Here is a 13,093-nt window from a genome sequence, read left to right on the forward strand (position 1 = left end):
AAGGTGTTGTCTTCGACTTTTACTATTAATGACCTATCCTTGGGATAAGTTATCAATAGTTGATTGGTGGGACTCGATCGCTCAGGATCCTCGAAGATCTGCTGATTTCTGGGCCTACTATCAGTACAGACAGTGCTAGAAGCCAATAGCACCATTCATATTGTAGTGGGCCAATGTGGTACAGCAGGCACAGCTGCCATTCCATTAAATTCATTGGTAGCTGTGCCTATTTTACCAAACCGAGCCACGGCAATGTTGTCAACACTATCTACTTTCAGAACTGTCCACACTGACAGTGGGACCGGGGATCAGCTGATTGTTAAGGATCCTGGACATTAGACCCCTGCCATCAATAGCATTGGTCATCAACAGTAAAAGTTCTGAAGAACCCCTTTAATATGACTAGTTCCCTTTAAAATGAAGAAGAATCAGTGCCAATATCTTTTGCGGGGATTACTATGTGGTGACTCAAAACGAAAACTATAGGTAGCTAAAATATTGACATACATTTACTTCACAAAATTCAGACATTAAACTTAATTAGTCTTTGGTTAAAAATTTTATTTTCTTTTTTCACCTCTTAATATTTAACAAAACCAAGAAGGTGAGACTACACAGCCTGGTGACAATATATTCTAGAAGCTACTATAAATAAACCAAAATATAGATGACTAGAAATAGAAACAAGACATATACAAAAATGGCTAAACTGCAAGAAAAAGAATGTTTTACTGATATTAATTATGTATTAATCTTTTGGTGAATGAGGTTTTTAATGTTTTATCCTCTTTATATGCTAAAGCTCTGTTCACACTAGCATCATGGCTTTACTAGATCAGTTTGGACATGGATTCTGATGGATCCCATTAATGAACCCTAATTATGATAGGATCCATTAAGTTCAAACCAATGTATCTGTTCCAAAGGAATTCTCAGGTCCAGCAGTGTTGCACAGATGGATCCTGAATCCTATTATTCATGTTTCTTTCCAATAATGTTAACACCAAAAACATTAACTTCAAATGCTAGTAGAGTTGAGAGAGCACGCTCGTTTAAGGCTGCTACTCGATCGAGTAGCAGTCTTATCGAGTACCTGTGTACTCGCCTGAGCAGCATGTGGGGGAGGGGCGGGGCTGCGGGGGGGGGGAGGGACCTGAGGAGATTTAGAGAGATCTCTCTCTCCCCCCCCGTTGCCCACCGCTGGCCCCCGCCGCCCCTCGCATGCTGCTCGGGCGAGTACACAGTTACTTGATAAGACTGCTACTCGATCGAGTAGCAGCATTAAACGAGCGTGCTCGCTCATCTATAAATGCTAGTATTAGTATAAAATTCTATTAGTAATACATGTGGAAGGTACACTCCAGTGCTCAAATGTTCATAGGTTAATCCAAATGCTGGTTGAGGTGATAGGGGAGAGAGAAATTCTATGAATATATGCCAATAGCAGTGACATTTCTGTGGGATCTCTTGAAACATCACCCCTGCTGGTATGTGCTCGTGCTGTTTCTCTTGCCCCTACTACTTTGGCCAGTGTTTGGATTAAAGGAGTTGTTTGGTTGTAAACTATTGATGGTCTATCCTCAGGATAAGTCATCCATAGTAGATTGCTGGGAGTCTGTTGCCCTGGACCTCCAGAAATCAGCTGTTTTCTAGGTCAGTACAATCTGCATGTAGCTGATTTTTTTCAAGAAGCAGACAGCTCTGTTCCCACTGCACTGACCAGACTTGGTTTTGCAGGCAAAGTTCTCATTCATTTCAATGCAATGCCAAGCCTGGCCACTACAGTAAGACCAGAGCTGTCTGCTTCCTGCAGAATTCAGTTAAGTACACGAGTGCTTATTAGTAGGTTGATGAACTGCAGTCAATCTACTATTGATGACTTATCCTGAGTATAGGCCTTCACTAATTTATAACCAAAAAACCCTTTAACTTATGGACAGTTTGAACACTGCAGCATACATTTTGTATGTATTACTAATAAAATGTTGATAAAAGCATTTAAAATTACTATATTTGGAGTTTGCATATTCAGAAAGGTTCCATTAAGTTTCCTTAGGAGTTCCAGAAGTTTTGACACCAACAATGCTGCTGCGGAATGCAATATTCTTGGCATCAAAAATACCGGAATCTCAAGTGGAATGCCAATGACGCACAGTTGAACAAAGCCTAAAAATGACTGTATATCTTGCTTTTTTCTTTTGCTTTCCCACCATTAACAAAACCCACCTGTAACCTAAAGGACATGAATTAAAAAAAAAAAAAAGAACTCAAATATTTTTCTCAGTGTGGTCAATTATGGATAAAGTTCTCATGTTATGAATGTATATAGCTCATGTTTTAATACCCAAATTAGAATTGCTTGGCATGTTATATATATATATATTTATTAAAGTATCAGTTGCATACATTCACCCACCTAACATGCAAAATGGGATATTATATTGACTATGTACACTTTTGTTTCTGAATAATAAATAGTTTAATTCAATATTATGCATAAGAATTGTGCATTTCTCATCAAAACTGCAAGCTTTTACCAAAAAAGGACATTGAGTTATAAATATTTGAAATACTTATTTCATACCAAGAATATAAAAATAGCATTTTTTTTCTGATAAATAAATTAAGAGGTTTCATTAAAATGACAAATAACGTGCAACGACTAGCCACCATCTACCAATTCTATTTGGTTGATTGTCTAGGAGATGACATGCAGCGAAAATTGTCCCTATGTCGTCTCTGAACTGACAAATAGACAGCAGGAGTCATGGTTACCTGAAGCAAGCATTGACAGTGCTATTGTTTGCAAATGACAGTCAGGCACTCAGGAAAGAGCGTTTGCTTTGTAATACAATAACTCCCTATGACATTTGTGGTCATGTGTTCTTTTGTATATGACTCCCAGCTGTTTTGACCCTTAGGGTCTTCAGTCTTTAACAAAAGTCTGGCTTCTAGACCCACAGCTTACATAAGTAACAAAAACACACCCACCACCCTCGTAGATAAAGATGGTGGGCTACTGTGCTTCTTGTATTAAATTCTCCATGAAACATTATTTTCCACCAATATTTCCTTTGCCGTTTCATGCATGAAACGTTACCGTGTTGCTGCTCCTGTTTAAGTATGGATTATTAGTTATCACTATACATTTATGGCTTTGTCATCTTTATACTCTATTGTACTTGAAACAATGTCACTTGGGTAATCCTCTGTAGACTGTTCATGTGACATTACAGTGGTCCCTTCTATATCCCAAGATCCTGGCAGGTTTTCAAGGCTTAGTGAACTAATTGCTCCTTGGCTGAATCCTTCTTCAGATCTACTGGGCAGCACCAGCTGCAGAGAAGTGTCCGAAGACGAACACATAGATGGAGAAAGAGTTGCAGATATAGATTGCAGAGGAGTTAATGTAGTGTCCGAATGAGGTGAGGTGCACTTTAAATATGGCAAATGCTCTGCCTGAATAACTTGATAATGGGAAGGAGAATATCCAAGGCTTGACGTATAATAATATTCGCCTTCTAATGAATTTTCTACATTTGTTACAGTTCTTTGAGGGCTGCTTCCTACACTTGCAGAATCTATATTCCACAGGTCAGATACAACTGTACCTTGGCATAGTTGTGTTGGGGTTCCAACCATGGATTCACCTTGTCTATCCAAGCACTGTTGACTTGTCGTCCATGTCATTCGAGTCTGCATCTGGTCAACTGGGGAACCTATTGTGGTTCCCATTGCTTCCAGCACTGTGCCGTATGTCGAATAGTATCCAACTGGTCGTTGAACTGCTAGGAGGTTTTCTAAAATATTCATGACAATCTTCATATCTTTGCTTAACTGAGAAACTTCATGGGTTAATGTATTTACCTAGAAGAGACAGGTTGCACATATTTAGATGCAGATACAGATATGTACATTTTGTGGGCAGTAAATACAATTGCTTCTAACAGCGTAAAAGGGTCTTGGTGGTGGAATAAATCCTCCACAGTGTCAACTATTGAAAGGATTGATTGGCACTGTGGAGGATTTATTCCATCTCCCTTATTTGCATATTACCCAGAGGAGCGTGCGTGGCCATTTGAGTCTCCTCACTTAGTTTATAGTATATAGTTGCTCTCCCTAAGGAGAAAATATAGTGTTTCTGACCCCTGAAGGGTCTTGGCTTACACATATTCTTTATTAGGGGAATCTGCTCCGGTTACTTTGAGCCATGAGGGAAATGAAATATTTTTTTTTTACAAATGCTCTTAAGTCAATGTAACAAGAATGAGCCCATTTTGTTTTAATGCAGTTGAAAATATGATGAAAAAAATACATAACTTTGTGCCAATTCCAATGCTTTACAGAACCAAAATGTATAAAGACTCTAGTAAAATCCACTGAATCTTCTGATTACTATAGGACCATTTTAATTTCACTACAACTGAATACTTTATCATGAAGTTCCTGTTTTCGTTGCTTAGTATAATCAAGAAACCCTGCAGCATGCCACAATGAGAAACCGGAGGCACCAAGGGTAGATTGGAAACTTAAAGAGGTTGTCTACTTGTAAACTATTGGTGGCTTATCTGCAGGATAAGCCATCAATAGTAGGTGGGCGGGGGTCCACTAATTGGGACCCCAGCTGATTATCTGTTTGCGAGGCCAGAGCCCTCATAAACTAAGCTGATTTCTGCAGGAAGCAAACATCTCTCTTTCCACTCCAATGGTCAGGCATGGTACTACAGGTAAAGTTCCCACTGAAGTGAATAGGAGCTCTACCTGTAATATCAAGGCAGGCCACTGCAGTGGGAATAGAGCTGTCTGTTTTATGCAGAAATCAGCTCAATAGACTAGTGCATAAGCTCAACAAACAGCTGAGCAGGAGGGGGGGGTCCCAGGTGGTGGATCCCCACAAATTTACTATTGATTTCCTGTCCTAAGGATGGGGCATCAATAATTATAATTTGAAATCAGACAATCCCTTTAAAATGACCCTAAAATAATCTAAAAGTGGCCTCATTTTGTAGGTGGATCCAAATTACTAGCAGAGGGGGCCAACAGAAGTATTGTCTGATGCTGGATCTGTGCTTTGAGATGTGCTCCATTCGTTGTCTGTTTCTTTGGGCTGAGTGTATTGAACAATAGCACCAGCTCAGCTCTTTATCATTCCAAAAAGGATGCAGAGGTGGATGTTTAAAGGGAAATTGTCACCTCTGAACAGCATGATAAATTAAATTACGGTGGTGTTCGGGGAGATTATGGGTGGCCAGGGATGTTTTTTTCATACTTTTTTTTTTTGTAAACCTCGGTGAAGTATATGCAAGGCAGGAAAATCTGACTCTTTTTTTAAAGGGCCGTCCAAGCGTTTGGGCGACTGTGTGCATGGCACTCTGAAAAGAGTTACATTGTTATACCATGGGCAGATACCACGAGAACAGCAGAATGGGTGAGTATAAAAAATAAATTCCCTGGCTCCCTGTCACTACCCTGAATAGCACCATAATTTAATTTATACTGTTTGGAGGTGACAGGTTCCCTCTAGATTAGAGGAGATGCCACAGCCTCCTGATGATGACACAGGCACTAGCATCACCTCCACACTATGCAGTCACACTGCCTTCTATAATAAAAGATGCCTCATTGCACCAACCTGCATCTAATCACTGGGCCCCCTGAACCAATTGGAGAGCGGTGTCTGTAGCAAAGTTTCCACTTTTTATCAACCCTAACTCAACTGCCATGAGCCCACTGAAGTGCTGTGGGTTCAGGTATGTGTCCATGTGCTAATACTAGCCCTGTTAACCAGACCAGGCCATGACCTGACCAGCTTACTGAATTTTCTCCTATGGAGCCTATGGCCAATACCCCTCTGGGTGCCTATATGATATTACTAAAGAATATAAACTAGTCCCCCGACACATTACAATGACGTCTAAGTACAGAAATAATCATCTTGATGGCACATGGGAAATTGCTATGCAGTTATTTTTTCACTTTTAGCCATAATATTGTTAAAAAAAATGCCCAGTCGTATTTGACACGTTGAAAAAGTCTTATCATAGGAGACTACTTTTTAAAAATAAAATAATGATATTAATAATACAATAATGTTCAAAAAGTCACTTAGTTTAATCTAACAACTCTAAGCATTTTGGCACTGTGTGGCCAAAGCTCACCATGCACATTATATCAATATTGGCTGACCTTGCTGAATTTTAAGGGTTGGCCAACAATGTTATGTGTAAGCAGCAGTGGGTCGAAAGAAGAAATAGGCATCCCTTTCCCATGGAAAATAGGTTAGTATCTGAGATATATAACAGCACTTATCTTTTCTTTAAGGGGTCCTTCATGCTCGCGGGAGCATGATGTGATTGCACTCTGAATGGAGTGCTATCATGTCCTTTCGCAAGTGTAACCATGCTCCTTTACTGTACTTTTTTGCGCTGCCAGGCCTGTTCACATTGGCTTAGGACACAACAGCGCCATGTTTGAACAGGCGGTGCAGCCGACTTAGTAGGTCAGCAAATGTGCACATATGTGATGAGCACTCCATTCACTTCCATTGGACAGAAGGAGAGAAGATAGGGCAAGTCCTATCTTTTTTTGCCCGTAATATTAACAGGCCAGAATACGTAAAAATGAAGCCATTGAAATCAGTGGTTTTGTTTAGTCACAAAATCACGCCCATGTGTTTTAGCCACATTGGCCATGCATACACATCATCACTAGAGATGAGCGAACGTACTCGTCCGAGCTTGATACTCGTTCGAGTATTAGCGTGTTCGAGATGCTCGCTACTTGAGACGAGTACCACGCGATGTTCGAGTTACTTTTACTTTCATCTCTGAGATGTTAGCGCGCTTTTCTGGCCAATAGAAAGACAGGGAAGGCATTACAACTTCCCCCTGCGACGTTCAAGCCCTATACCACCCCCCTGCAGTGAGTGGCTGGTGAGATCAGGTGTCACCCGAGTATATAAATCGGCCCCTCCCGCGGCTCGCCACAGATGCATTCTGACAGAGATCAGGGACAGTGCTGCTGGTGCCGGAGCTGCTATAGGGAGAGCGTTAGGAGTTATTTTAGGCTTCAAGAACCCCAACGGTCCTTCTTAGGGCCACATCTGACCGTGTGCAGTAGTGTGGAGGCTGCTTTTAGCAGTGTTGCACAATTTTTTTTTTGGTATATCGGCCGTGCAGAGCATTGCGTCCGCAGTCTGCAGTCATTGTACAGAGTATAGGGCCAGTACTGGTGAGGCAGGGAAAGAGATATTCAGGCTATATAGGCAGTGGGCTTTTTCCAAAAAATTGGGGAAAAATACTATATTTGGGCTGCCTGTGACCGTCTTCAGTTTACTGCGTGTCTGCTGGGGGTAGTAGTCCTAATTAATACGCAGCTAAGCGTTACAGCAGGCTTGCGCAAAATTGTTTCCTGGATCTGCTGTCTCTGTTACATGATCGCCGTCATCCCGCCAGAGGGAAAGAGTATACATTATATTATACGCTGCCTACAGTATCTATCTGCTGGGGGTAGTAGTCCTAATTAATACGCAGCTAAGCGTTACAGCAGGCTTGCGCAAAATTGTTTCGTGGATCTGCTGTCTCTGTTACATGATCGCCGTCATCCCGCCAGAGGGAAAGAGTATACATAATATTATACGCTGCCTACAGTATCTGTCTGCTGCATCAGCTCAGCATTTTAAAAAAATAGTAGCAAAATACTTAAGGCTTACTACTGGCCTTTGGCCACTTGACTGCTTCTGCGCTGTGAATTCCACTAGCTCAGTCATACGCACCTACGTCTCACTACAGGCGTGCGCAAAATTGTTTCCTGGCTCTGCTGTGCGTTCCGTAAGGGAAGTCAGCCTCCAACCACAGGCCAATAAGCGGCACATTTAATTACAGCGTTCTGTTTCTGCACTACTGGTAATAGAGCATGCTGAGGGGTAGGGGTAGGCCTAGAGGACGTGGACGCGGGCGAGGACACAGAGGCCCAAGTCAGGGTGTGGGCACAGGCCAAGCTCCTGATCCAGGTGTATCGCAGCCGACTGCTGCGGGATTAGGAGAGAGGCACGTTTCTGGCGTTCACACATTCATCTCACAATTAATGGGTCCACGCGGTAGACCTTTATTAGAAAATGAGCAGTGTGAGCAGGTCCTGTCGTGGCTGGCAGAAAGTGCATCCAGCAATCTATTAAACACCCAGAGTTCTGCGCCGTCCACTGCTGCAACTCAGAATCCTCTGGCTGCTGCTCCTCCTTCCTCCCAGCCTCCTCACTCCATTACAATGACACATTCTGAGGAGCAGGCAGACTCCCAGGAACTGTTCTCGAGCCCCTGCCCAGAATGGGCAGCAATGGTTCCGAATCCTGTCCCACTGGAGGAGTTTGTCGTGACCGATGCCCAACCTTTGGAAAGTTCCAGGGGTCCGGGGGATGAGGCTGGGGACTTCCAGCAACTGTCTCAAGAGCTTTCAGTGGTTGAGGAGGACGATGACGATGAGACACAGTTGTCTATCACTCAGGTAGTAGTAATTGGAGTAAGTCCGAGGGAGGAGCGCACAGAGGATTCGGAGGAAGAGCAGCAGGACGATGAGGTGACTGACCCCACCTGGTTTGCTACGTCTACTTAGGACAGGTCTTCAGAGGGGGAGGCAAGTGCAGCAGCAGGGCAGGTTGGAAGAGGCAGTGCGGTGGCCAGGGGTAGAGGCAGGGCCAGACCGAATAATCCACCAACTGTTTCCCAAAGCGCCCCCTCGCGCCATGCCACCCTGCAGAGGCCGAGGTCCTCAAAGGTCTGGCAGTTTTTAACTGAGAGTGCAGACGACCTACGAACAGTGGTGTGCAACCTTTGTCGCGCCAAGATCAGCCGGGGAGCCACCACCACCAGCCTCACCACCACCAGCATGCGCAGACATATGATGGCCAAGCACCCCACAAGGTGGGACGAAGGCCGTTCACCGCCTCCGGTTTGCACGGCTGCCTCTCCCCCTGTGCCGCAACCTGCCACTGAGATCCAACCCCCCTCTCAGGACACAGGCACTACCGTCTCCTGGCCTGCACCCACACCCTCACCTCCGCTGTGCTCGGCCCCATCCACCAATGTCTCTCAGCGCACCATCCAGCCGTCGCTAGCGCAAACAATACGTAGGCTGCACCCGCGGATGGAAGCATTGTTCTCTATCACTATCAAAAACGTGGACCTTTTAGCTTCATCAATCTGTGTATAATATTCATCCTCCTCCTCCTGCTCCTCCTCCTGAAACCTGACGTAATCACGCCGAACGGGCAATTTTTCTTAGGCCCACAAGGCTCAGTCATATAATTTTTGTAAAGAATTTTTATACGTTTCAATGCTCATTAAAGCGTTGAAACTTGCACCTGAACCAATTTTTATTTTAACTGGGCTGCCTCCAGGCCTAGTTACAAATTAAGCCACATTAACCAAAGCAATTAATGGGTTTCACCTGCCCTTTTGGTTGGGCATGGGCAATTTTTCTGACGTACATTAGTACTGTTGGTACACCAATTTTTTGGGGCCCTCGCCTACAGTGTAATCCAATTAATTTTTTGCCCACCTGCATTAAAGCTGACGTTACATCAGCTGTGATGGGCAATGCAATGGGATATATTTATGTACCGCCGGTGGGTTCCAGAGAGCCACCCATGCTGTGGGTCCACAGGGAGTTGTAACTGCATGTGTCCACTTCTAAAGAACCCCAGTCTGACTGGCGCATGCAGTGTGGGCCGAAGCCCACCTGCATTAAACATGACATTACCTCAGCTGTGATGGGCACTGCAATGGGATACATTTATGTACAGCCGGTGGGTTCCAGGGAGCCACCCATGCTGTCGGTCCACACGGAGTTGTAACTGCATGTGTCCACTTCTAAAGAACCCCACTCTGACTGGGGCATGCAGTGTGGGCCGAAGCCCACCTGCATTAAACATGACATTACCTCAGCTGTGATGGGCAATGCAATGGGATACATTTATGTACAGCCGGTGGGTTCCAGGGAGCCACCCATGCTGTGGGTGCACACGGAATTCCCATTGCGGAGTTGTACCTGCCTGTGACTATTTATAAAAAACCGCGGTCTGACTGGGGCATGCAGACACCTTGACAGAATGATTAGTGTGTCGCACATAGGTTCCCCATTGCTATGCCCACGTGTGCAGCTCCTGATGGCGGTGGCACAGGATTATATTTCTCATTGCTTCTGTACAGCATTGTGGGCTATCGCCCCGCCCCTTTTAAAGAGAGTTGCTGCCTAGCCGTGCCAACCTTCTGCAGTGTGTGCCTGCGGTTTCTCCTCATGGCAGATGCACTTATAAATAGACATGAGGGTGGTGTGGCATGAGTGCAGCTGAAGGCTGCGCAGGGACACTTTGGTGTGCGCTGTGAACACTGGGTCGTACGGGGGGGTTGGGCAGCATGTAACCCAGGAGAAGTGGCAGTGGAGTGTCATGCAGGCAGTGATTGTGCTTTGTTGGAGGTAGTGTCGTGCTTATCTAAGGTATGCATTGCTAATGAGGGCTTTTCAGAAGTAAAAGTTGTTGGGGGGGGGCCCACTCTTGCCGCTATTGTGGCTTAATAGTGGGACCTGGGAACTTGAGATGCAGCCCAACATGTAGCCCCTCGCCTGCCCTATCCGTTGCTGTGTCGTTCCCATCACTTTCTTGAATTGCCCAGATTTTCACAAATGAAAACCTTAGCGAGCATCGGCGATATACAAAAATGCTCGGGTCACCCTTTGACTTCAATGGGGTTCGTTACTCGAAATGAACCCTCGAGCATCGCGAAAATTTCGTCCCGAGTAACGAGCACCCGAGCATTTTGGTGCTCGCTCATCTCTAATCATCACTTTACTCACCCAGGGGATTTGAGTTGTGCAATTCTTATGACTCCTAGGGGTCCCAGTGGTTGAACCCTCAACGATCAAACATTTATCACCTATCCTGTAAATAATTTTTGCAGTCCTGTCTTGGACATTCATTTTAGGGTTGTCATATTAATAAATATGTAGGACTGACATTTTTTGTGGGATTATAGCTGTCTTCATATAGGAGTGATCCATCCTGTGAGTCAAGTGTGCATTTTAGTGGGTCAGTTGGAAAGAGAACTCTTGGAAAATCATCAAGCTAATGCATATGGCAGACCTAACACTATTTTTAATGAACTTGTGGATGATATTAGTAACTTTTTATGTATATTTAATGGGGAATACAATGTATGGTGCTTCATGCGCTGCAGTAAATTTAGGGTTAAATCTGATCACGGTTTATTTTTTCTTCATATTTTAGGTTGCTTTATTACCACCGGTCCAATGGAAATAAATAGAGCAATTTGTAGAGGATGATGCTGCACTGTCATGACAGCATATCCTTATTACAAACATGAAGTCAGCTGTCAGATTCCTCGATAATGTGACAGGTACATTATTTACTGACATTCCAAGCTACACATGCCACCAATTAGTCGGAAAAATACAACTGCTTAGTAATCCGATTTATGATGCACATTTGACAGTTGAATTAAATAGTGGACTCGTAAGGCCATTTTTAGAGCTATTGACATTACGGGACTGATTTTACTTTAATAATACAGTGTGATCTGACATTATTTCCGACTAAATCTTTTGCTGTATTTCTTACATAGCAGCTTATTTTCTGATGCATCCACAATATTCTATCTAAACTAAAGCAGGCCTTTAGTGCTGCTAAAGAATTCATACTTAGAAAAAGTACAGTTCATTTCTGGTCTACGTCCCATAAAAATCAGCTCCCAGTATACTCGGGCACTGCTAAGGGTACTTTTTACACCAGCCAATTATTGGCCAAGTGATTTTAACCAATAGTTGTCCCATGTAAATGCAAGTCCCGACAAAGTACTGAGTGAGAAATCACTCATTACTTGCTAGTTGCTTCGATTCAGCTCACTGAAACAAAGTAACTAGTGAGAAGGCAGTCGTTCATCTTTGAACGACTGACTGTTCACAGTGAATGGAAGAGATATCCAGTGTACTCCACTTCCATTTACTCAACGACTATCGCTCCTGTGTGAAAGCCCAGAAGCAACAGTCATGCTGTTATGTAATGTTGTGGATCCACTGTGTCTCCCTACCAAGCGAAATCACCCGGCAGCATAGACAGCTGACACACAGGCGAGGGCTGAGCAAATGCGGGGAGCCAATACAAAGGATGAGAATTTACCTTACCCTGCACTGAGATGGGCTAGATTTCCCTCTCCTTGAGATACTTCTGAGGGCTCAGTCAGACGAGCGTTTTGTGTTGCACATGTTTTTTGCGTTTACTATTCGCATGTATTAGAACCAATGCTTTTCAATGGCAGCGGTCACATGTCCGATTTTTACCTGCGCAAAAAATTTGCACTGGTAAAAAATAGGACAGCGAATTGGAAAACACAACTAACCGCAGCATCAGGATTCTTTGGATGTAAAACTCAGGAGACAGGACAACGCCTTGGTCTGCTGGACCAAACATGAGCCATCTAAAAGTACTCCTCTAAAGCAGTAAGTACGGGCACTCATGCTTGGTAATGCAACTCATTATCTTTAAAGGAGTGTTCCCATCTTGGCTTTTCATGTCCAGGAAGGGAAATCCTAACCCTTTGTTTCCGACCACTGGAAACATCTGAGTACCTCAGCACAGAGCTGTTTGTGTAGTTCTTGTAGAAGTGAATGAGAGCTATGGAAACAGAGTAGAACACTGTGCTACGCTCTTTTCGTAGCTCCCATTTACTTCAATTGGAGCTATGCAAACCACACTCTGCTGAAGCACTCAAATGTTTTCATTGTTACCAGCCGAGTAGTCAGTAACTATAGCATGTGTGTATGCTGAAGCCAATTACTGACCTCAGAAATACCGATGCTGAGGCCAGTAATTGTCCAAGCTAGTCATGCACTTAGGCAGCACATAACCATGCTGCCTAGAAGTAGACAAAGTCTGGAGGAGACTGGAGAGCCTGGGACATCAATAAAGTATATATAAGTTAGTTTGTTGTTTTAATGCAGTCCACTCCTTTAGGCCTTAGTCAGACGGGCGTTTTTTCGCGCGATTTGCGGATCGCATGACGGATGCGCATCCGCAAATCGC

General features: G+C 43.9%; 1 protein-coding gene across 1 annotated transcript in view; it reads right to left on the reverse strand.

Moving 5' to 3' along the window:
* Positions 1 to 3,116: 3,116 nt before the first annotated feature.
* Positions 3,117 to 13,093, reverse strand: part of KCNH8 (potassium voltage-gated channel subfamily H member 8) — a 335,452-nt gene continuing 325,475 nt past the window's right edge. Inside the window, exon 16 of the mRNA XM_066585790.1 lies at positions 3,117 to 3,867. Coding sequence (XP_066441887.1) covers positions 3,142 to 3,867 — 726 coding nt within the window. The 3' untranslated portion in view covers positions 3,117 to 3,141. The remainder of the gene's footprint in view (positions 3,868 to 13,093) is intronic.

The sequence above is a fragment of the Eleutherodactylus coqui genome, chromosome 12 (assembly GCF_035609145.1).
Source record: "Eleutherodactylus coqui strain aEleCoq1 chromosome 12, aEleCoq1.hap1, whole genome shotgun sequence".
Taxonomy (NCBI): Eukaryota; Metazoa; Chordata; class Amphibia; order Anura; family Eleutherodactylidae; genus Eleutherodactylus; species Eleutherodactylus coqui.